This window comes from Coregonus lavaretus (genome assembly GCF_964263955.1).
Source record: "Coregonus lavaretus genome assembly, chromosome: 39".
In the NCBI taxonomy this organism is placed as follows: Eukaryota; Metazoa; Chordata; class Actinopteri; order Salmoniformes; family Salmonidae; genus Coregonus; species Coregonus lavaretus.
Window position 1 is genome coordinate 9,173,532 of NC_140026.1, and position 26,042 is coordinate 9,199,573.

General features: G+C 42.7%; 2 protein-coding genes across 2 annotated transcripts; both read left to right on the top strand.

Moving 5' to 3' along the window:
• Positions 1–266: 266 nt before the first annotated feature.
• On the top strand, positions 267–10,194 carry LOC311112810 (uncharacterized protein). The gene is made up of 2 exons (XM_084155947.1): positions 267–549; positions 8,493–10,194. Exons 1-2 carry the CDS (start codon positions 384–386, stop codon positions 9,413–9,415), a joined length of 1,089 nt encoding a protein of 362 aa, XP_084012073.1. The 5' UTR covers positions 267–383; the 3' UTR covers positions 9,416–10,194.
• A 7,002-nt stretch (positions 10,195–17,196) lies between these two features.
• On the top strand, positions 17,197–25,876 carry LOC311112781 (uncharacterized protein). Its single transcript, XM_084155921.1, has 2 exons — positions 17,197–17,485; positions 24,547–25,876. Exons 1-2 carry the CDS (start codon positions 17,320–17,322, stop codon positions 25,356–25,358), a joined length of 978 nt encoding a protein of 325 aa, XP_084012047.1. The 5' UTR covers positions 17,197–17,319; the 3' UTR covers positions 25,359–25,876.
• Positions 25,877–26,042: the final 166 nt, after the last annotated feature.

Consider the following 26,042-nt stretch of genomic DNA (forward strand, 5'->3'; position numbering starts at 1 on the left):
ACCTAATGCTGCTCATTCATGATATTAATTTTATCTTGTATAGAGTAATGATATACAATCGACTCCTGATGAAGAATTGATTCTCCCAGATCATCCTATACTTATGATAACCACTGCTTGTCTACATGTAGTTCTGGTTTTGCTTTACTACTGGCCTGTATGCTGCCTTGCACAGTAGTAAACTCCCATCCAGCTGGCGGCGCTGTTGTGCGTTTCCTAGTTTGCCACTTACTAGAGCAAAGGGAGTTTTCTGAAACTCATTGACTAGAACACGGAAGTAAGATTGGAGACAAGTTTGTTTTGATTTTGCATTCCTTGTGTGGAGTATAGAAAGACATACTTGACTGAACTGAATTGTCTACCCAACTCTAATTTGACTGAAAATGTCTAAACTACAGTTGTTGCGTGTGTTTTTGAATGATCGTTTAACGGCGGCTGCTGTGGAGATTTTCGGGGCAGTTGAGAAAACGGTAGTGGAGTACCAGGAGGAGAATGATCGGTTACGGAGACTGCTGCGGATCTCACCGGAGATAGAACTATATAAAACAGGTACGTATGTAGATCTACTGGTAACTAGCTATAGTTCTAAATTAGTAAACTGTTTAGGCAAATATAGATCACCATTTCAAACATTTTTAAGACATTGTTTTTAATGTTTCTAACTCTATCTAGGTACTTAGCCAGGCTAATTGTTCTCTCCCATTTATTTCTCTCATGATACATACGCCTATACAACAATTCAGCTTTAAGCTGCAAATGTGTAGCCTACAAGATTAAATTAACCAATAAACCAATGAACAATTCATATGCATGATTAAATGGTGGTCTGTGTCATACGCTTTGAAATGGCATTGTGTTCTCAGGCATGTTTAATGGAAGCTGATAGAACTCAACTCCACCATATATAGAAATTGTTGTGTGTGCTCCATGGAGTCTACTGTTACTTTACCAAAGTTGTTGGCTAATGGTTGCTAGCTACTGTACTGTAGTTAAATTAATGATCCTGGACCCCAGTCAACTCCCAACTCCTCGTTACTTGGAGACGTGGAAAGAAGGCCACAACAACCTTCTCTCTTTTACCGTTTTATTACCAACTTGTAAATAATACAATGCACTTAGACCAACTAGCTCCAACACAAGAACTAGCTTTGTTCTGTGCTGGGGCAATACGTCAAGTCAAAATCTAACGCTTAAACCAGCGCATAACAAATAAACTCAGCAAAAAAAGAAACGTCCCTTTTTCAGGACCCTGTCTTTCAAAGATAATTAATAAAAATCCAAATAACTTCACAGATCTTCATTGTAAAGGGTTTAAACACTGTTTCCAATGCTTGTTCAATGAACCATAAACAATTAATGAACATGCACCTGTGGAACGGTCGTTAAGACACTAACAGCTTACAGAGGGTAGGCAATTAAGGTCACAGTAATGAAAACTTAGGACACTAAAGAGGCCTTTCTACTGACTCTGAAAAACACCAAAAGAAAGATGCCCAGGGTCCCTGCTCATCCGCGTGAACGTGCCATAGCCATGCTGCAAGAGGACTGCAGATGTGGCCAGGGCAATAAATTGCAATGTCCGTACTGGGAGACGCCTAAGACAGCGCTACAGGGAGACTGGACGGACAGCTGATCGTCCTCGCAGTGGCAGACCATGTGTAACAACACCTGCACAGGATCGGTACATCCGAACATCACACCGCTGAGTTTATAACTGAATAACTCTCACGTGATTGGCTGGTAAGCCAACACTGTACGAGATCGGTGGTCTGCGAGGAAAGAAGTTCCTCGCAGACAACACCACTCCCCTCCAGCAGAGCCGAGTTCCTTCGGCACCCACAATAACTAAACATTTTCTCCATTCTGAACAAGCATATTGATTAAATGCATTTCACTTGGTTACTCTACCTTGGCCGGACCCCCTTCTCCCCCTTTCAGTAGACGGCTCTGGGTAGCTGTTGGGGCCGGAAATTACAAACTTGGCGGGTGCAGGGGGTTCTCTGCTCCATTACTTCGAGTAGAGACTCAAACTTACAATCAAACTGTTCCTGTTTGACATATGTGGGCCCTTGAACCTTGATTGTCACTGGTTGTTCGTCTGAGTCGGACCACGATAGGCATCGACCCCTGTGCCTTGAGTCGCTGTCACGGCCAACCATTGTCTTGAAGTTTCTGCGCTTGATCCAGGGTCCCGGGGTCGTGGTTCATCACCTCGTATGCCACCTTTTGGTTTTTAAGTTCTTTAAGGAAAGTGTCGGTGGCAAGCTGATCCTGAAGCACCAGGCCAACCCCAGGATAGGCAAGTGAAACCAGGCAGTTGGCTCCTCTGCAAACTCAGCAGATGTTTCCATCCCCTGCCTAAACTCCGCCAGCTTCCTCCTCACAGTCGTGGGTGGTTCCTTCTGACCAAACCTGGTCTGCAGGTGCGCGACCATCTGGTCGTAGTCCTCCCTAACGTACTCTAGGAGGGAGCACACAAAATGGATGGCATGATCCCTCAGGCACTCATGCAGCCTGTCAATTTTATCTCCTGAATTTCAGTAGTTTTTCTGTGCTAGACATTCAAAAGGAATTATGAACGACCCCCTGTCCTCCTTCCCCTCGAACGTAGCCAGGTTGGTCTTCGGACCATCACCTCCATAGAAGCGGCCCTCCCTATTGAAGTCAGTACTCATGGGGGTGCTGTGCACGGGCCTGCGCCTCTCCTCTGTGTTTCCTTCCCCTACCTGCTGACTGGCCCCAGAAGAGCTGGACGTGGGCCTATGGGAACTGTCAGGGGCGTGTCAAGCTACAGGATGTCTTGTTCAAAGGCCATGGGAGTATTCTGTACATGCCTATGACCGGGCTCCCTCGGTCTGACTGAGTGGTTGAGGGGACCTGAGCTGTGGGCATACTGGTCAATGGCATGAAGTTCTGCTGCAAACTGTGATGTGTTTGATTGAGAAAGGGACAAGCTGCAGCACCATGATAAGTGAGTTTAGGCGGCGCAGACTCACGTGAATTTACAGTTGAAGTCGGAAGTTTACATACACTTAGGTTGGAGTCATTAAAACTTGTTTTTCAACCACTCCACAAATTTCTTGTTAACAAACTATAGTTTTGGCAAGTTGGTTAGGACATCTACTTTGTGCATGACACAAGTAATTTTTCCAACAATTGTTTACAGACAGATTATTTCACTTATAATTCACTGTATCACAATTCCAGTGGGTCAGAAGTTTACATATCCTAAGTTGACTGTGCCTTTAAACAGCTTGGAAATTCCAGAAAATGATGTCATGGCTTTAGAAGCTTCTGATAGGCTAATTGACATCATTTGAGTCAATTGGAGGAGTATCTGTGGATGTATTTCAAGGCCTACCTTCAAACTAAGTGCCTCTTTGCTTGACATCATGGGAAAATCAAAAGAAATTAGCCAAGACCTCAGAAAAAAAATTGTAGACCTCCACAAATCTGGTTCATCCTTGGGAGCAATTTCCAAACGCCTGAAGGTACCGCGTTCATCTGTACAAACAATAGCACGCAAGTATAAACACCATGGGACCACGCAGCTGTCATACCGCTCAGGAAGGAGACGCGTTCTGTCTCCTAGAGATTAACGTACTTTGGTGTGAAAAGTGCAAATCAATCCCAGAACAACAGCAAAGGACCTTGTGAAGATGCTGGAGGAAACAGGTACAAAAGTATCTATATCCACAGTAAACATGTCCTATATCGACATAACCTGAAAGGCCGCTCAACAAGGAAGAAGCCACTGCTCCAAAACCGCCATAAAAAAGCCAGACTACGGTTTGCAACTGCACATGGGGACAAAGATTGTACTTTTTGGAGAAATGTCCTCTGGTCTGATGAAACAAAAATATAACCGTTTGGCCATAATGACCATTGTTATGTTTGGAGGAAAAAGGGGGTGGCTTGCAAGCCGAAGAACACCATCCCAACCGTGAAGCACGGGGGTGGCAGCATCATGCTGTGGGGGTGCTTTGCTGCAGGAGGGACTGGTGCACTTCACAAAATAGATGGCATCATGAGGAAGGAAAATTATGTGGATATATATTGAAGCAACATCTCAAGACATCAGTCAGGAAGTTAAAGCTTGGTTGCAAATGGGTCTTCCAAATGGACAATGACCCCAAGCATACTTCCAAAGTTGTGGCAAAATGGCTTATGGACAACAAAGTCAAGTTATTGGAGTGGCCATCACAAAGCCCTGACCTCAATCCTATAGAAAATGTGTGGGTAGAACTGAAAAAGCGTGTGCGAGCAAGGAGGCCTACAAACCTGACTCAGTTACACCAGCTCTGTCAGGAGGAATGGGCCAAAATTCACCCAACTTATTGTGGGAAGCTTGTGGAAGGCTACCCGAAACGTTTGACTCAAGTTAAACAATTTAAAGTCAATGCTACCAAATACTATTTGAGTATATGTAAACTTCTGACCCACGGGAATGTGATGAAAGAAATAAAAGCTGATATAAATAATTCTCTCTACTATTATTCTGACATTTCACATTCTTAAAATAAAGTGGTGATCCTAAATGACCTAAGACAGGGAACGTTTACTAGGATTAAATGTCAGGAATTGTGAAAACCTGAGTATAAATGTACAGTTGAAGTTGGAAGTTTACATACACCCTAGTCAAAAACATTTAAACTCAGTTTTTCACAATTCCTGACATTTAATCCTAGTAAAAGTTCCCTCCGCACACATCGAACAGTCACTCAACTCCATTGAGATGTACACTACCAGTCAAAAGTTTGGACACACCTACTCATTCAAGGGTTTTTCTTTATTTTTAAAATGTTCCACATTGTAGAATAATAGTGAAGACATCAAAACTATGAAATAACACATAAGGAATCATGTAGTAACCAAAAAAGTGTTAAACAAATCAAAATATATTTTATATTTGACATTCTTCAAATAGCCACATTTTACATTTACATTTTAGTCATTTAGCAGACGCTCTTATCCAGAGCGACTTACAGTTAGTGAGTGCATACATATATATATTTTTTTCTTACTGGCCCCCCGTGGGAATCGAACCCACAACCCTGGCGTTGCAAGTGCCATGCTCTACTAACTGAGCTACACGGGGCCACCCTTTGCCTTGATGACAGCTTTGCACACTCTTGGCATTCTCTCAAACAGCTTCACCTGTAATGCTTTTTCAACAGTCTTGAAGGAGTTCCCACATATGCTGAGCACTTGTTGGCTGCTTTTCCTTCACTCTGCCGTCCGACTCATCCCAAACCATCTCAATTGGGTTGAGGTCGGAGGATTGTGGAGGCCAGGTCATCTGATGCAGCACTCCATCACTCTCCTTCTTGGTAAAATAGCCCTTACACAGCCTGGAGGTTTGTTGGGTCATTGTCCTGTTGAAAAACAAATGATAGTCCCACTAAGCCCAAACCAGATGGGATGGCGTATCGCTGCAGAATGCTGTGGAAGCCATGCTGGTTAAGTGTGCCTTGAATTCTAAATAAATCACAGACAGTGTCACCAGCAAAGCACCCCCACACCATAACACCTTATCCTCCATGCTTTACGGTGGGAACTACACATGCGGAGATCATCCGTTTACCCACACCGCGTCTCACAAAGACACTGCGGTTGGAACCAAAAATCTCCAATTTGGACTCCAGACCAAAGGACACATTTCCACCGGTCTAATGTCCATTGCTTGTGTTTCTTGGCCCAAGCAGGTCTCTTCTTCTTATTGGTGTCCTTTAGCAGTGGTTTCTTTGCAGAAATTCGACCATGAAGGCCTGATTCATACAGTCCCCTCTGAACAGTTGATGTTGAGATGTGTCTGTGACTTGAACTCTGAAGCTTTTATTTGAGCTGCAATTTCTGAGGCTGGTAACTAATGAACTTATCCTCTGCAGCAGAGGTAACTCTGGGTCTTCCATTCCTGTGGCGGTCCTCATGAGAGCCAGTTTCATCATAGTGCGTGATGGATTTTGCAACTGCACTTGAAGAAACGTTCAAAGTTCTTGAAAAGTTTGGTATTGACTGCCCTTCATGTCTGAAAGTAATGATGGACTGTTGTTTCGCTTATTTGAGCTGTTCTTGCCATAATATGGACATGGTCTTTTACCAAATAGGGCTTTCTTCTGTATACCACCCCTACCTTGTCACAACACAACTGATTTGGCTCTAACGCATTAAGAAGGAAAGAAATTCCACAAATTAACTTTTTAAGAAGGCACACCTGTTAATTGAAATGCATTCCAGGTGACTACCTTATGAAGCTGGTTGAGAGAATGCCAAGAGTGTGCAAAGCTGTCATCAAGGCAAAGGGTGGCTATTTGAAGAATGTCAAATATATTTTGATTTGTTTAACACTCCTTTGGTTACTACATGATTCCATATGTGTTATTTAATAGTTTTGATGTCTTCATTATTATTCTACAATGTAGAAAATAGTAAAAATAAAGAAAAACCCTTGAATGAGTAGGTGTGTCCAAACTTTTGACTGGTAGTGGACATCTCAATGGAGTTGAGATACCATACATTGAGTTAAATAAACAACTTCTACCTCATTGGATTTGCGAACGTTCATGTGCACTATAAACATCGCGCCCACTCAGAGCAGGGTAAGAATTGGTTGGCTAAATGAAAATGCAACGTAGGCCTATCAAACATGAAACAGAAATGTCTACGTCTTGCAATAGGTACGGACTGAATGATGAAACGCTAGCAATTACTCTATATATACAAAAGTATGTGGACACCCCTTCAAATTAGTGGATTCGTCTATTTCAGCCACATCCGCAGTTGACAAGAGTATAAAATCGAGCACACAGCCATGCAATCTCCATAGACAATCATTGGCAGTAGAATGGCCTTACTGAAGAGCTCAATGACTTTCAACGTTGCACCGTCATAGGATGCCACCTTTCCAACAAGTCAGTTCATCAAATTACTGCCATGCTAAAGCTGCCCCGGTCAACTGCAAGGGCTGTTATTGTGAAGTGGAAACGTCTAGTCAAGTGGTAGGCCACACAAGCTCACAGAACGGGACCGCCGAGTGCTGAAGCGCGTAGACGTTTTTTTACGCGCTGTCCTCGGTTACAACACTCTCTACCGAGTTCCAAACTGCCTCTGGAAGCAACGTCAGCACAATAACTGTTCGTCGGGAGCTTCATGAAATGGGATTCCATGGCAGAGCAGCCGCACACAAGCCTGGAGTGGTGTAAAGCTCGCCACCATTGGACTCTGGAGCAGTGGAAACGTTCTCTGGAGTGATGATATCACGCTTCACCATCTGGTAGTCCGACGGACGAGTCTGGGTTTGGCGGATGCCAGGAGAATGCTACCTGCCCCAATGCATAGTGCCAACTGTAAAGTTTGGTGGAGGGAGAGTAATGGTCTGAGGCTGTTTTTCATGGTTCAGGCCCCTTAGTTCCAATGAAGGGAAATCTTAACGCTACAGCATACAATGACATTCTAGACGATTCTGTGCTTCCAACTTTGTGGCAACAGTTTGGGAAAGGCCCTTTCCTGTTTCAGCATGACAATGCCCCTGTGCACAAAGCAAGGTCCATACAGAAATGTTTTGTTGAGATCGGTGTGGAAGAACTTGACTGGCCTGCACAGAGCCCTGACCTCGACCCCATTGAACACCTTTGGGATGAATTGGAACGCCGAGCGCGAGCCAGGCCTAATCGGCCAACATCAATGCCCATGATTTTGGAATGAGATGTTCGACGAGCAGGTGTCCACATACTTTTGGTCATGTAATGTATTTTAGTATTTAGATTTACCACATAGGGGCTGTGCATTTTAAACCTGTGAAAGCAAAAGCAAACATTTCAACAAGAGAAAAATAGCACTCCAATGGCGGGAGTTTGGAGAGTGTCTTCCCACAGTAGGCTAATAATTCATTTTAACAACAAATTCTAAATGCAAGCTTCATAAGTAAATTTATAAATTTCAAGTAATTGTTACATACCAAAAGACCTATGCTAGTAATTGTTGCCCCATTGATGGTGAGCTTGCAAAGTAAACAGTTCTCCCTCCCTCCTCCCTGTTGCCCGTGTCATGGCCCCCGTTGGAGCGTCATCTCTCTCTACCTCCTCTCCCACTCACAGTAGCCTACACACACACAGCACGGCCCCCGTTGGAGCGTCATCTCTCTCTACCTCCTCTCCCACTCACAGTAACCTACACACACACAGCACGGCCCCTGTTGGAGCGTCATCTCTCTCTTCCTCCTCTCTCTCACGCTTTATCAGCTCCGGTTAATAAAGTAGAAAATTGGCTTTTCTGCTGCCCTCACTCAGATCGGTTCATACCAGGTCTGGATCCGACCAGGTCTATATTGTCCTCGGGTCCGTTCGGAACGGGTCTCCTATATAAAAAATGTAATGTATGCATATCGGGTCCAGATGGGAAAGCCCCAGGTCCATTTCGGAACGGGTCCAACTTTTTGGACTGGTGAAGGCCTTTACTGTATAGGTAACCTCTGCTCCTCTCCTTCCCTCCAGACTCCCTGCAGCTCTCTCTCTCTGTCTCTGAAGAGGAGGTTCCTCCTGAGCAGCAGCACTGTGAGCAGGAGTGGAGCCCCAGTCTGGGGCAGGAGGACCCAGAGCCCACACAGATTAAAGAGAAACAGGAGGAACTCAGGACCAGTCAGGAGGAAGAGCAGCTTCAAGGGCTGGAGGCTGATATCATAGAGTTTAAATTCACTCCTTCCGGTGTGAAAAGTGAATGTGATCAGGAGGACCCACTTTGGTCCTTGACTCTTCCCCAAACCCACACTGTGGAGAACAGGGATACTGGCTCTAAACGAGTTTATTTCTCACCTTTTGGCACTGTGACCCATCCAAGGCATCTTGACATTCCCTGTGACCCTCCAGATAATCAGAACAATGCCTCCAGCCACAGCTCAGCCATAAGCAGCGACCCAGTAGGACTTGACAGCAGTGAACCATTAGATCCGAACCCACCAATGGGAGAACATTGTTCCAAACTCAGCACCACATCTATAAAAACTCACCACTGCCGTGACTGTGGTGAAACGTTTTCTCTGAAAGCTGACCTGCAGAGGCATGTGACTCTCACCAAGAAGAGACCCAGCGAATGCCACTTCTGCAAAAAACAGTACAACTCCACCTGTAAACTGAAGGCCCATGTCCAACTCTGTCACGGTGGGAAACCCTGCACCTGCCCCTTTTGTGGCAAGACATTCAAACAAAAAGGACATCTGTCCAGGCACATGAATATTCACACAGGAGCGAAACCATTTAGCTGTGGTGACTGTGGGAAGAGCTTTATTCAGAAGGGGGACCTAAGAAGGCATATACTGACTCACACAGGAGAGAAACCATTTAGCTGTGGTGACTGTGGTAAAGGCTTCATTCGCAAGGAGCACCTAACTGCACATATACGGACTCACACAGGAGAGTAATCATTTAGCTGTGGTGACTGCAGGAAAAGCTAGTCTCAAGCAGAACCTATCCAAGCATAAACTGACTCACACAGGAGAGTAATCATATGGCTGCTTAGTCTGTGGTAAAATATTCATTCAGAAGGTAAACCTGCTGACGCACGTGAGAAACATCCACAAAGGAAGAAAACAGGATGAAAACACAAAGAAGAAAGACAATTAGGACAAAGAGATTTCCTGTCAGCAGATGGGAATAACAAGGCAGGATGTGGACAACACTCTTAGGAAAGGAGAGCAACTCTGGATCATTCATGCTCTGGGTTTCAGATAAATAAATACATGATGGATTTACTTTAGTAAAATGTTCTGTGTAAATAAAGTTTGATTTTAATTAAAAGTTTAGGAAATGAACAAACAGTAGTGCCTGTATTATGGGAATCTCACAGATCTGCCGTTCAACATCTGTTGATGTTTTCACGTCATTAGAAACAGGGATATCTGGTCGTTTGTTTTGGAATGTCTCTCAGGGTGATGACAGAATGTTCTGACTGATGTTATTGATTTTTTTTTTTTTTATGCATACTTTCCAGAAAATATCTCCTTCCATCTGTCCAAGAGTATTTGTCATCCATTTTGACCCAATGTTGATCATTCATGATATTGTTTGAAATTGTAGCTTCTGGGAAGCAGTGATATAGTCGACTGCTCATAAGTGCACTTTGTAGAAGTGCAAACTCTTGTTTTAAGTGCACTACAGTGTTTTTCCTGTCCCAATTCAATATATCTATATTCTAATACCGTAAACATTGTGGTCTGTTTTTGTAGTAATAATGACCGAGTCGGAGCTTTGAGTATACTTCAATCATGTTAACATGGAATGCCGGGATGGACCAGAATGCAACATTAGGACATACATAAGGTGCAATACACTTGAAGCCCAGTAGGTGGGGACTAACGGGTACTCCCTGTAACAATCTGCTCCTACAATTTTTTGCAGATTATCATTTTTGCCTCAAAAGAAGCGCAGCATCCTCTCACATGGTACTGTCAACTTTATGTTTCGCTATGTTTTGTGTGTATATATATATAATTGGTTTTTTATGTATTTTTTTATTTTAATTTTTTTTCCAGGTTTTTGTGTTTGAAATTACACCATTGCCAGGGGAGATGTAGCCAGCCGATCCGACCCGCTTGCACTGGGTTGCACTGGGGTCGGACAGACTTTCTCTGTAGATAATGACAGAGCCAGCATGAGATATGGCTTGGAAAACGTACCTCATTCCAGGGATGAGAAATGCCGTTGTACCCGAAAGGTCGCTGGTTCAAATGCCCAAGCTGACAACGTGGAAAATCTGTCTGTGCCCTTGAGCAAGGCATTTAACCCTAATTTGCTCCAAGCGAGCCATACTACTATGGCTTTCCCTGTTAAACAACACATTTCCCTGCACATATCTGGTGTATGTGGCAATAAAACATATTCAGGGTTTTTTGTAGCCACAGCAGCCATTATGGAATGGCACGTCGCACTGAGGAGCTGATTGGCTGACACTTCCATTCCAAAATGGCTGATGTGACTTTTGCTACCTAGCATGAGGACGAAAAGGTCAATTTTCTGGATAAACTAGCAGTGGTTCAATCTTCTCGGTGTAACAGTTGGGATAATGGGACAATTAGGAGTACAACGCCATTTCTCATCCCTGGATTGAGGTAACAGCTTTGGGGCTGTTTTTCTGCAAAGGGACCAGGACGACTGATCCGTGTAAAGGAAAGAATGAATGGGGCCATGTATCGTGTGATTTTGAGTGAAAACCTCCTTCCCTCAGTAAGAGCATTGAAGATGGGTCGTGGCTGGGTCTTCCAGCATGACAATGACCCGAAACACACAGCCAGGGCAACTAAGGAGTGGCTCCGTAAGAAGCATCTCAAGGTCCTGGAGTGGCCTAGCCAGTCTCCAGACCTGAACCCAATAGAAAATCTTTGGAGGGAGCTGAAAGTCCGTATTGCCCAGCGACAGCCCCGAAACCTGAAGGATCTGGAGAAGGTCTGTATGGAGGAGTGGGCCAGAATCCCTGCTGCAGCGTGTGCAAACCTGGTCAAGAGCTACAGGAAACCTATGATCTCTGTAATTGCAAACAAAGGTTTCTGTACCAAATATTAAGTTCTGCTTTTCTGATGTATCAAATACTTATGTCATGCAATAAAATGCAAATTAATTACTTAAAAATCATACAATGTGATTTTCTGGATTTTTGTTTTAGATTCCGTCTCTCACAGTTGAAGTGTACCTATGATAAAAATTACAGACCTCTACATGCTTTGTAAGTAGGAAAACCTGCAAAATCGGCAGTGTATCAAATACTTGTTCTCCCCACTGTATATAATAATATAATATGCCATTTAGCAGACGCTTTTATCCAAAGCGACTTACAGTCATGTGTGCATACATTTTTACGTATGGGTGGTCCCGGGGATCGAACCCACTACCCTGGTGTTACAAGCGCCGTGCTCTACCAATTGAGCTACAGAGGAAATGTATAGGTACCTCTCAAATAATCGCTTCGTGGTGTTTTTAGCCAATTCTTAATCGACACAAATCACTTCTTCAAACATTTTACCCTGGAACCAAAAAATAGACTGTCATTTCCCGGACACTGCCCTTTCCTTTATCTCTGCAGTCGCGATGGTTATGACCTGTTTTGTTACAGTATTTACACGGGGCCTTACACTCTGTAGCAAAATTCTCTAGTCTTTCCTGACTCTCCAAAAGCCATACTCTCGCTGTGTCTAGCCCCTCCCCTCGCTGTTTCTTCAAATCCGTTCCACAGTTTAGCCTTAATTTCTCCACATCGAGATGCCCAATAAATCCATACCTCTTCTCCCAAATGGATCCATAAAACATATTTCTTCGATCCCTTCCTAACATATATCTTTCATCCCCCGTTAATTCTCTGACCTCTTTAGAATATTTATTTCCCATGGTGGAAAAATAAGAAATCCCCCCGTTTAGTAATAATTCAATCCAGAATTATTTCCTGGGACATATTATCTGGTGTGACTCTTGAGCAAATGTTTATGATCTGTTTTGTAATTAACCATTTAAATTATCCAACCCGTAACCCAGAGTTTTTTTTTTAAACCCCAGTTTCATGAAAGGGATGGGACAACCATTTTTTTCTCACGCGACCTATTTTAGTCCCTTCCTTTAAACAATTATCACGTATTTCGATGGATCATTAGGTCTCACACGTAAACAAGCTTATACGATTTTTTGCTAACACTATCCGTAACCTATAGGTCGTAACTGCTCCAGTTTCATGAAACAGACAGAGTTAGAGCAAATCCCCAGTTATTTATGACTCTTGACTTGTTTAATGAATCTATCTCACACGATGATAATTATCTCCCTTCCTGTTTATATTGTAAACACTGTACCCCGTACAATCTCAATATTAACTAGTTTATTTTGGTAATGGCCCTTTACCTTGAGTCATTTCAGACCCCCTTCCTCCCTTTTAATTATCTTATGAGATTTTGGTAACTATTCTCTGCCCTCCACAAGAATTACTATTCTCATACAAGTTTAAATAATTACACCAAAATCCATTAATAAAAATGACTGACCTTCTCATTGCAGTTCGGATTTAAATGCTTTTTAAAATCTCGTTAACGTCTTTATCGTTCATAAGATTCATCACCGGCCTGTTTATAACCTTAACGTCGAAGGCCAGGTCTATTCTATACGGATGCTATGATCCGCCTGTGCACGGTTTTCGGTGTCCTCAGAACGATAAAGACATATTTTGAGATCCGGCTCGAAGGACCATTTGTCACGAGAATTTCTATCTCTAATTAATCAAACTTAATGCTCTGAATAATTCCCAGAGGGTGTAAATTCTCTGGTTTAATCATGAATTAAACAAAGGTCCGCAACAAGCAAGAATGATCTGTATTTTTATTCATGGAGAGCTCTGGCGCCAAAAAACATACATACAGCTTTTATATCCCTTGACACACAAAGGCACTTTGCTCCGCCCACCTTTAAACAGTTTCTTAGTCCCCTTCACCCTGGAATGCTTTCTCAACAGTTTCTAACCCCCCCCCCCCCCCCCTCAGTTAGTGGGTTGACACTACATTATAACTCTAACACCGTTCACACATTTATACTGTATTTGGGGTGAAATCCTTTAGTCATTATTCTTAAAATACAAATTAATCTATCACATACACAGTGAGGGAAAAAAGTATTTGATCCCCTGCTGATTTTGTACGTTTGCCCACTGACAATGAAATGATCAGTCTATAATTTTAATGGTAGGTTTATTTGAACAGTGAGAGACAGAAATCCAGAAAAACGCATGTCAATCAGATTCCAAACTCTCCACCATGGCCAAGACCAAAGAGCTCTCCAAGGATGTCAGGGACAAGATTGTAGACCTACACAAGGCTGGAATGGGCTACAAGACCATCGCCAAGCAGCTTGGTGAGAAGGTGACAACAGTTGGTGCGATTATTCGCAAATGGAAGAAACACAAAAGACCTGTCAATCTCCCTCGGCCTGGGGCTCCATGCAAGATCTCACCTCGTGGAGTTGCAATGATACATGAGAACGGTGAGGAATCAGCCCAGAACTAAATGGGAGGATCTTGTCAATGATCTCAAGGCAGCTGGGACCATAGTCACCAAGAAAACAATTGGTAACACACTACGCCGTGAAGGACTGAAATCCTGCAGCGCCTGCAAGGTCCCCCTGCTCAAGAAAGCACATATACATGCCCGTCTGAAGTTTGCCAATGAACATCTGAATGATTCAGAGGAGAACTGGGTGAAAGTGTTGTGGTCAGATGAGACCAAAATGGAGCTCTTTGGCATCAACTCAACTCGCCGTGTTTGGAGGAGGAGGAATGCTGCCTATGACCCCAAGAACACCATCCCCACAGTCAAACATGGAGGTGGAAACATTATGCTTTGGGGGTGTTTTTCTGCTAAGGGGACAGGACAACTTCACCGCATCAAAGGGACGATGGATGGGACCATGTACCGTCAAATCTTGGGTGAGAACCTCCTTCCCTCAGCCAGGGCATTGAAAATGGGTCGTGGATGAGTATTCCAGCATGACAATGACCCAAAACACACGGCTAAGGCAACAAAGGAGTGGCTCAAGAAGAAGCACATTAAGGTCCTGGAGTGGCCTAGCCAGTCTCCAGACCTTAATCCCATAGAAAATCTGTGGAGGGAGCTGAAGGTTCGAGTTGCCAAACATCAGACTCGAAACCTTAATGACTTGGAGAAGATCTGCAAAGAGGAGTGGGACAAAATCCCTCCTGGGATGTGTGCAAACCTGGTGGCCAACTACAAGAAACGTCTGACCTCTGTGATTGCCAACAAGGGTTTTGCCACCAAGTACTAAGTCATGTTTTGCAGAGGGGTCAAATACTTATTTCCCTCATTAAAATGCAAATCAATTTATAACATTTTTGACATGCGTTTTTCTGGATTTTTTGTTGTTGTTATTCTGTCTCTCACTGTTCAAATAAACCTACCATTAAAATTATAGACTGATCATTTCTTTGTCAGTGGGCAAACGTACAAAATCAGCAGGGGATCAAATACTTTTTTCCCTCACTGTATGTTCTTAAGACAAATACAGGGTGGTAAATGGAAGAAAAAAAGTAGAGCAGAAAAAATCTGTTTGAATGACTGTGATTAATAACTACAATAGATTTAGTTGAGCTGAGATAAAGCTTTAAACACCATTAAACAAGGCACATTTGCAGGTTGAAGCTCAAATACTAAAGTAAACATATCAAGTCTCATTGACAATATACAGTAGATTCCAATTATGTTCATGCACTGTATAAATGCATAGTGTTTATAACAGATAGACGTAGTGACCTCAGTGTGTATAATTAAATTAAATTCAAAACAACTTTATCAATCCCTAAGGGTGGCGACACAAATACATGGAATAACCACGAAAGATGAAGAAGTAACACACAACATTATTTACAACATTATAAGGCAGGTTACATAGCCACAAACACTTCATTCAACTAATTCATATGTACAACATGATTCCTAAGGATGCGTTGGTTCAAAAGTTACAATTCTAAACATCTGTGCTGTAGCAACAGTAAATCTTTATCGCAGGGTGACGCAAAGTGGCAACTTTATTTGTTTGCGATCAACAATATTTCTGAAATATGCTGCTAACGGTGCAGGTTAGCCTAACACTGTTCACCAGCCGCACAGAGGTATTTTATTTGAACCCTGTTGGTTAAAACCCTCTTCTTCAAGGGAGACCAGGATCTCTCTGGACTACCACTCCCATAACTACATGACAATTACTAAGTAGTCTACAATATCATACAATTGTACAGTATAATAATATTATATATCACATATTATATAATAATATAATGTAAATATTTAAGTGAATATATGCTATTATTCATTAGTATACTTAACAAAAATATAAACGCAACATGTAAAGTGTTGGTGTCATGTTTCATGAGCTGAAATACAAGATCCCAGAATTTTGCCATAAGCACAAAAATAGTATTTCTCTCAAATTTTGTGCACAAATAAATGTGTTTACATCCCTGTTAGTAAGCATTTGATATTCATTAGTAGGTGTATTTTTTGTCTTGCTTAGTGGAGAATGACGATAGCATCCCGTTTACAATGTTTTATCCTCCTGTACAACAACTCCATCTTTAAGCCGACTAGCAGCTCAAACAGGTACAAGCATAGCTACAGCTAGGTCTACCTATAGACCAACAGAACTCCTCCCCCAGGGCGTCTCAGGAGCCCAACAATCTGAAACACAGAAACCACGTGGAAACATTACAACACCTACTGGGATATCTACTGTATCACAAAGGGATGATTGGCACAGACTGGTTAAATCCACATTTTTTTCAACGTAATGTGACATGGAATCTACGTGGAAAATACATTGGATTTGAAAAAAAGCAATCAACTGTTGTTTTGAGGGGGGTAAATTTCAACCACAGGATTATGTCATCACTGTTACCAATTTTCAACACAGACAAGGCTTTTTATAAAATATGTTGTTTTGAGTGCAATGTTCGACCCAGTGCCCAAAAACTGGGTCTCTGTTGAAAGTTGTGGGTCTTCCAGCAGGACAACAACCCCAAACACACATCAAAAAGCACCCAGGAATGGTTCAAGAATAAACACTGGACTGTCATGGTGTGGCCAGCGGTGAGTCCAGATCTGAATACCATTAAAAACATATGACAAGATCTGAAAACAGCAGTTGGTGGAAGGCACCACTCAAACATTGAAGAATTTGAGCAGTTTGCAGTTGTTGTTTTTTGCCGTTATCTTGATGTTTCAGCAAGTATTAGCTCCTAGGTGCCAACAATTTTGCCTATGGCATTTGTTTAAATGTTCTTATTTAACACGGTAAACCTTTAAAAATGTGGTTCTGCAATGTTGACAATCCAATGTGTGGAGACCAAACGTTTTTTTCAATTTCAACTTATTTGATAAGAAATAGGGAATTATTTAAGAAAAGTGCAAAGGTGCCAATATATTTGGCTGCAACTGTATGATAAACACCAGGGTTGGGAATGATCGGCTACGGAGATTGATGCGGATCACACTGGAGATAAACATGTAAAATAGGTTCGTTCCTACGTTAGGTCAGTACAGTAGTTATCGTTTCGCTAACTACTGGTCTGTAGGCTGCTTTGCGCAGTAGTAACTTCCCATCCAGCTGGCGGCGCTGTTGGGCGTTTCCATTAGGAACCAATGATTTTTTTTTACATTCCTTGACTAGAACACGGAAGTAGGATTGGAAACGACTGTTTTGATATTCAACGTTCCTTTTGTAGAGTAAAAATAGACCAAATACATACTGACTGAACTAAATAGGCTGTCCAACTGTCATTCGACTGAAAATGTCTAAACTACAGTCGTTGCGTGTGTTTTTGAATGATCGTTTAATGGCGGCTGCTGTGGAGATTTTCGGGGCAGTTGAGAAAACGGTAGTGGAGTACCAGGAGGAGAATGATCGGCTACGGAGACTGCTGCGGATCACACCGGAGATACAACTATGTAGAATAGGTACGTATGTAGATCTACTGATGGCTTCCTATAGTTCTACTCAATTAATAAACTGTTTAAGCTAACAGTAATCACAATTTATCCACTCTTCTCCGAGGGTGTCGCAGGGGCTTACCGGTGTTGAAAATTATTACGTAAAATTATCACTGCCTATTATCACTGCAACCGCAAACCACAGGAAGACTCCGGGGCCCGCTCTCAAAAGAGACCCACAATGGAGGTGTCATAATACCCATAAAACCTAGCGGTCAAACAGGGAAATGGGTTCCAATCGTTTTTCCGCCATTCATTTTTCACGTAGGGAATTTTAGAAACACTTAAAATAAGGGCTGTGTTTTGTGTAGGCTTACACTGGTGTGACGTTTTGATAACCATTTAAATCTCTCTTGGACAAGGTGACTTTTATCAATATATTCGGCTCTATTTACTCTCAGATTCGAATTAGCGTCAAAGTAGACATCATGCAAGACTACAAATCCCTGCAAGCTCCTGAATGTCATCTTTTGGTGACACCTTTACTAACATGTATTGTGTCAATTTAAAATTTGCACAAGACAGTTCACAGAATTGTCAATTTAAAGAAATGTTGCCAATTTTATTAATTACTAAATTTAGCTAACATTAGATAGTTAATCCACAGATTCTTATCTTTGCCTCGATTTGGCAGTCTCGTCCAGATCATCATGGCATTTGTAGTTCTTTATGATAACCACATTAGCAGCTAATTAGCATTTCATTTTTGGGGGGTAAATAGAGGTGAATATGTTGATAAAGTACCTTGTCCTAGAGAGACAGGGTAAGCCTACACAAAACATAGCCCTTATTTTAAGTGTTTCTAAAATCCCCTATAGGGGAAAATGAATGGTGGAAAAACAATTGGAACCATTTCCTTGTTTGACCGCTAGATTTTATGGGTATTATGACTCATACTGTGGTACTCTATGAGTGTAGACAGCCTGCTGCTGGCTCTGCTAATCATCAGATGGGGGAGGAGAGGAGGTAGGTCAGGGTTCTTCAATTCCGGTCCTGGAGGGCCGAGACACCTCTGTTTTTCATCCTCTCCTTCTAATCAGGGGCTAATTCAGACCTGGGACACCAGGTGAGTGCAATTAACTACCAGGTAGAAATAAAAAACAAGTGTTTCGGCCCTCCAGGACCGGAATTGAAGAACCCTGAGGTAGGGGGTCCATGTTGTTAACTGGGGGGCCCCTGCCTTGATTGGGTAACAGATTAATACAACATTAACTGCATATTAAGGAAACTAAGGAAACACCAACATAAAGTGTCTTAAAAGGGTGTTGTACCACCACGAGCTGCCAGAACCCTTTCAATGCGCCTTACCATAGATTCTTCAAGTGGACCTAAACCATACCAAGAAAATGCACCCTACACCATAACATATACTTTGTATCCCTTGTTTGCTCAAGTGTTTCCTTTATTTTGGCAGTTACCGGTATGCCTACAGTCGGGAAGGCCGCAGTTTGGGCAGCATGCATGATAAATATAGGCTACAGCTTGTTGCACTGTGGCCGTAGACGTATAATCCATAGAAGGGTTTTGACTGTTAAACTCATGGATGCCAGTCCTGACTTGAATGGGAACTGCCATGTATGGATTATATTTCTATGGTTGGTTGCAGCTGTCGGTTAGCCTTTTGCCGATTTCAAAATACAATTGCGGGAAAAACGCAGTTTGGAAAGCAAATGCCTACTGCCGGAGAAGAGAAGACTAATCTGTCTGTAGAACCAATAGAAACCATTTTTTCTCAACAACTCCCAATTTGTAGCTAATAGCAGCGCTGTTTTTCAAAGTAGCTCATCTTGAGATAAGCTATTGCCACGACGAGCGCATCGGCCATCACCGTGAGTAACCTACTGCTTCATCTTCATCATTAGGTGAGTCAGTGTGCCACTGGAAATGTTATTTAGTAGCCTACTGTTGCCTATGATATATACAGTTGAAGTCGGAAGTTTACAGACACTTAGGTTGGAGTCATTAAAACTCGTTTTTCAACCACTCCACACATTTCTTTTTTAACAAACTATAGTTTTGGCAAGTCGGTTAGGACATCTACTTTGTGCATGACACAAGTAATTTTTCCAACAATTGTTTACAGACAGATTATTTCACTTATAATTCACTGTATCACAATTCCAGTGGGTCAGAAGTTTACATACATTAAGTTGAATGTGCCTTTAAACAGCTTGGAAAATTCCAGAAATTGATGTCATGGCTTTAGACGCTTCTGATAGGCTAATTGACATCATTTGAGTCAATTGGAGGTGTACCTGTGGATGTATTTCAAGGCCTACCTTCAAACTCTTTGCCTCTTTGCTTGACATCATGGGAAAATCAAAAGAAATCAGCCAAGGCCTCAGAAAAGAAATTGTAGACATCCACAAGTATGGTTCATCCTTGGGAGCAATTTTCAAATGCCTGAAGGTACCACGTTCATCTGTACAAACGCAAGTATAAACACCATGGGACCATGCAGCCGTCATACCGCTCAGGAAGGAGACGCGTTCTGTCTCCTAGAGATGAATGTACTTTGGTGCGAGAAGTGCAAATCAATCCCAGAACAACAGCAAAGGACCTTGTGAAGATGCTGGAGGAAACCGGTACAAAAGTATCTATATCCACAGTAAAACAAGTCCTATATCGACAAAACCTGAAAGGCTGCTCAGCAAGGAAGAAGCAACTGCTCCAAAACCGACATAAAAAAGCCAGACTACGGTTTACAACTGCACATGGGGACAAAGATCGTACTTTTTGGAGAAAATGTCCTCTGGTCTGATGAAACAAAAATATAACTGTTTGGCCATAATGACCATCGTTATGTTTGGAGGAAAAAGGAGGAAGCTTGCAAGCCGAAGAACACCATCCCAACCGTGAAGCACGGGGGTGGCAGCATCATGCTGTGGGGGTGCTTTGCTGGAGGAGGGAATAGCAAATAGCTCGGACTGGGATTATTTATTTTTTACGGTCATCCAACTCGGAATTCCAACTCGGAAACTCTTGCATCTTTCTAGAGCTCAGACTTTCCGACCTGAAGATCACTGACGTCATGATGTGACCTCTTTTTATTTATTTATTTATTTATTTTAAGTTCCAAGTTGTCTTGAAAGCACCAGTAGTCCGTGGGCTTGACTTTTTCTGGCGCCATTTTTGAAGCGCTGTCACCATGATTATATATTTTGATTAACTTGTCTCAGCAACATATTTGATGCAAATTGGGTAGAAATGGCTTATTTGGTCGATATTACTTACCAAGCAGACAGACCTGGTGCCAGGATAGGCCTAAAGTGACAAAGGGGGCAGTTGAAATCGGTGAGGGAGCAACATTTTGGGAGGTTCTTGAATTGGAATTATATTGAATATTGCTTATATCACGCTATAGCACATTTTTAGTTGAGAGAGAGAGAGAGAGAGAGAGAGAAACAGGTCCTATATGATAGATTTAGAGTTATTTGGCAACTTTAGTTGTGAGTGATACAAACCAGAATGCCTTAGAAATCAAAAGAAAAATGGGCTGCATGATGTGACTATGGGCTATTCATGATTTGACAAAGTTGCAAAAAAAAACCTTGTGTTCTTTTCCTTGCCTCAGGCTGCACACGCTGTTCTCTCATCAAGTGATCATTATTTCACCCATCAGACTATTCTCAATTTAATCTTGTCTTTACTAATATCTAAAATTAGTTTAGATTTATAATGGCCCATCATCAAATGATCAGGAACAGGGGCAAGGGGCAAAAAGACATGTCATCCTTATGCACTCGTTTTCCCGCCGGTTCATCCCATGTCGGGTAGGCTACTCCGGTTAACAGGTGATATTCCTCCCAAACTCTCCAACCCTGTTCCTGCAGCTACCCAGTGCTTAATTTGGGAAACCAAGTGAAATCGATAGTAACATGTTTTCTCAATGAAACATTAATTAAACTATTAACAGCCCCTCTCTCTGCAAGCTGGAGAAAGGAATGCAGGAGAGAGGGTAGGAGATGGAAACGCATGGTGGTGAGATATTCTGTAACTAAAGGTAATGTCAGCCTATTAATTATGAAAATATAAAAAATTCACTATTACTAGGCTATTCAAATACAAATTCACTATGTACAGTCATGGTCAAAAGTTTTGAGAATGACACAAATACTAATTTTCACAAAGTCTGCTGCCTCAGTTTTGCTGATAACAATTTGCATATACTCCAGAATGTCATGAAGAGTGATTAGATTAATTGCAATTAATTGCAAAGTCCCTCTTTGCCATGAAAATGAACGTAATCCCCCAAAAACATTTCCACTGCATTTCAGCCCTGCCACAAAAGGACCAGCTGCCATCATGTCAGTGATTCTCTCGTTAACACAGGTGAGAGTGTTGACGAGGACAAGGCTGGAGATCACTCTGTCATGCTGATTGAGTTAGAATAACAGACTGGAAGCTTTAAAAGGAGGGTGGTGCTTGAAATCATTGTTCTTCCTCTGTTAACTATGGTTACCTGCAAGGAAACGCGTGCCGTCATCATTGCTTTGCACAAAAAGGGCTTCACAGGCAAGGATATTGCTGCTAGTAAGATTGCACCTAAATCAACCATTTATCGGATCATCAAGAACTTCAAGGAGAGAGGTTCAATTGTTGTGAAGAAGGCGTCAGGGCGCCCAAGAAAGTCCAGAAAGTGCCAGGACCGTCTCCTAAAGTTGATTCAGCTGCGGGATCGGGGCACCACCAGTGCAGAGCTTGCTCAGGAATGGCAGCAGGCCGATGTGAGTGCATCTGCACGCACAGTGAGGCGAAGACTTTTGGAGGATGGCCTGGTGTCAAGAAGGGCAGCAAAGAAGCCACTTCTCTCCAGGAAAAACATCAGGGACAGACTGATATTATGCAAAAGGACTGCTGAGGACTGGGGTAAAGTCATTTTCTCTGATGAATCCCCTTTCCGATTGTTTGGGGCATCCGGAAAACACCTTGTCCGGAGAAGACAAGGTGAGCGCTACCATCAGTCCTGTGTCATGCCAACAGTAAAGCATCCTGAGACCATTCATGTGTGGGGTTGCTTCTCAGCCAAGGGAGTGGGCTCACTCACATTTTTGCCTAAGAACACAGCCATGAATAAATAATAATAATAATAATATGCCATTTAGCAGACGCTTTTATCCAAAGCGACTTACAGTCATGCGTGCATACATTTTTGTGTATGGGTGGTCCCGGGGATCGAACCCACTACCTTGGCGTTACAAGCGCCGTGCTCTACCAGCTGAGCTACAGAGGACCACTAAAGAATGGTACCAACACATCCTCCGGGAGCAACTTCTCCCAACCATCCAAGAACAGTTTGGTGACGACCAATGCCTTTTCTAACATGATGGAGCACCTTGCCATAAGGCAAAAGTGATAACTAAGTGGCTCGGGGAACAAAACATCGACATTTTGGGTCCATGGCCAGGAAACTCCCCAGATCTTAATCCCATTGAGAACTTGTGGTCAAAGTTGGACAAACAAAAACCCACAAACTCCAAGCATTGATTATGCAAGAATGGGCTGCCATCAGTCAGGATGTGGCCCAGAAGTTAATTGACATAATGCCAGGGCGGATTGCAGAGGTTTTGAAAAAGTATATATTGACTCTTTGCATAAACTTTATGTAATTGTCAATAAAAGCCTTTGACACTTATGGAATGCTTGTAATTATACTTCAGTATACCATAGTAACATCTGACAAAAATATCTTATAACACTGAAGCAGCGAACTTTGTGAAGACCAATACTTGTGTCATTCTCAAAACTTTTGACCACGACTGTACATGGGGAGCTATAACTCTGCAGATTATCTGTCTATCTGGTCAAAATCACTGATACCGGTTCCCCTCCACCATCTGGTGTAATTGGTAACTTGTTGTTCTCCAGCGAAACCTGGATTCAAATAAAGGTCCTATTTATCAAATGACTATGGGCGGAATTAGGTGTTTTTGGATGTGGTCAAAATGACCCCAAAGGACTAGTCCATAGTGATACAGAAACACTGAACAATAATTAAGATTCATTAAGAACAAGTTGATTGAGAAAGTCATGAAACATTTGAAGAATTGAATAAACCATTGGGCTATGGTGAAAAACAATATGCCTCAGCTTGAGGGTTAAATTACCGCTTAGAAGAGTGTTCAACATCAACTGAAGTAGGTAGCTTAGTGGTTAAGAGCGTTGTGCCAGTAACCGAAAGGTCGCTGGTTCTAATCCCCAAGCCGACTAGGTGAAAAATCTGTCGACGTGCCCTTGAGCAAGGCCCTTAACCCTAATTGATCCTGTAAGTCACTCTGGATAAGAGCGTCTGCTAAATGACAAAAAAAAAAAAAAAGTAGCTATCAAGTTTACTAGATAGCTATAGTAGTTGCCTTGGTAACCAAACAGACATTGCTAGTTTAGCTAACCAAACCATCAGCGATTTACTGGACTACTACTTTGACTGTGCATGATTAAAACTTCTAGACAGACATTGTATCTCGATCTAGCACTATAACACTAGCCCACCGTGTGACGTATTTACCGACCTGTGGCTGTTTGGCAACGCTTTTCCCACGTCGGGAGGGTATATCCGTGGTCGGTGGATTGTTCTGATACTCCGAGTGGTGACCTAGGAAATAATTAAATTCAGTTGCTATATGCTACCATCCCCTCTCCAGATCAAGACCAAACATGGATTCCATGTTGTGTTCTCGGTTTCACAACTGTTTGTCCTAGCTAATCAGCCTCACAATACGGGCACCATGTTGCTGCAGACAGGAAGTAGAACAAAGAGAGTTTGTTCTAATATTTGGATTAGGTTTTTTCTTGGCTACCACTCGTTGCCAGACAGACACAGGTCGGTAAATACGTCACACAGTGGGCTAGTGTTATACTGGTAAACTGAGATACAATTGAGGTCTGGAATCTGGCCCTAGCTATTTGCACTCAGACACGTCTAAAGTCTTTATAGATCATAGAAATCTATAATTCAACTGTATGATTCAAGTGTTCAAATGATTCTGTGGTATATAGGTAACCTCTGCTCCTCCTCTCCTTCCCTCCAGACTCCCTGCAGCTCTCTCTCTCTGTCTCTGAAGAGGAGGTTCCCCCTGAGCAGCAGCACTGTGAGCAGGAGTGGAGCCCCAGTCTGGGGCAGGAGGACCCAGAGCCCACACAGATTATAGAGGAACATGAGGAACTCAGGACCAGTCAGGAGGAAGAGCCTGACATCATAGAGTTCAACTTCACTCCTTCCTGTGTGAAAAGTGAATGTGATCAGGAGGACTCACTTTGGTCCTTGACTCTTCCCCAAACCCAGACTGTGGAGAACAGAGAGAGTGACTCTAAACCAGTGGATGTCAAACCTTTTGGCGCTGTGACCCACCTAAAGGCTCTCGACATTCCCTGTCACCCTCCAGATAATCAAAACAATGCCTCCAGCCACAGCTCAGCCATAAGCAGCGACCCAGTTGGACCTGACTGCAGCCCACCATTGGATCCGAATCCACCAAAGGGGGAACCCTGCACCTGTCCCTTTTGTGGCAAGACCTTCAAACAAAAGGGATATCTGTCCATGCACATGAGGATTCACACAGGAGAGAAACTATTTAGCTGTGGTGACTGTGGGAAGAGCTTTATTCAGAAGGGGGACCTAAGAAGGCATATATTGACTCACACAGGAGAGAAACCATTTAGCTGTAATTTTTGCTGTAAAAGCTTCAATCAGAAGGGGGACCTAAGGAGGCATATACTGACTCACACAGGAGAGAAACCATTTAGCTGTGGTGACTGCGGTAAAGGCTTCATTCGCAAGGAGCATCTAACTGCACATATACGGACTCACACAGGAGAAATGTCGGTCTCAAACAGAACCTAACCATGCAGAAACTCACTCACACAAGAGAGAAACCATTTAGCTAAAGGGTTGTGACATTCCCTGTGACCCTCCAGATAATCAGAACAATGCCTCCAGCCACAGCTCAGCCGTAAGCAGCGACCCAGTAGGACTTGACAGCAGTCCACCATTGGATCCCAGCCCACCATTGGATTTGAACGCAAAAATAGGGGAACCTGGACCTGCCCCTTCTGGTGCAAAACCTTCTCTTCAAACAAAAAGGAAATCTGTCCATGCATATGAGGATTCACATCATTTAGCTGTGGTGACTGTGGGAAGCGCTTCAATCGCAAGGAGCACCTAACTAAACATATACTGACTCACACAGGAGAGAAACAACATGGCTGCTCAGTCTGTGGTAAAAGATTCACTCAGAAGACTCATCTGCTGAAGCATATGGATAATATCCACAAAGAGAGGAAAGAAGAAAGAACATCTTCAGTCAGGAAATGGGAATAACAAGGCAGGATGTGGACAACACTCTTAGGAAAGGAGAGCAACTCCAGACCATTCATACTGTGGGTCTCATTAAATAGTACCCGCAAAACACCAGTCTCAACGTCAACAGTGAAGAGGCGACTCCGGGATGCTGACCTTCTAGGCAGAGTTGCAAAGAAAAAGCCATATCTCAGACTGCCCATCTTAATCTTTTCTTTTTATTGGCCA

Excerpts from the sequence above, each read along its gene's own strand:
- LOC311112810 (XM_084155947.1), top strand. The coding sequence starts at position 384 with ATGTCTAAACTACAGTTGTTGCGTGTGTTTTTGAATGATCGTTTAACG. Across the intron at positions 550-8,492 it reads GATAGAACTATATAAAACAG|ACTCCCTGCAGCTCTCTCTC; the intron begins GTACGTATGTAG and ends CCTTCCCTCCAG.
- LOC311112781 (XM_084155921.1), top strand. The coding sequence starts at position 17,320 with ATGTCTAAACTACAGTCGTTGCGTGTGTTTTTGAATGATCGTTTAATG. Across the intron at positions 17,486-24,546 it reads GATACAACTATGTAGAATAG|ACTCCCTGCAGCTCTCTCTC; the intron begins GTACGTATGTAG and ends CCTTCCCTCCAG.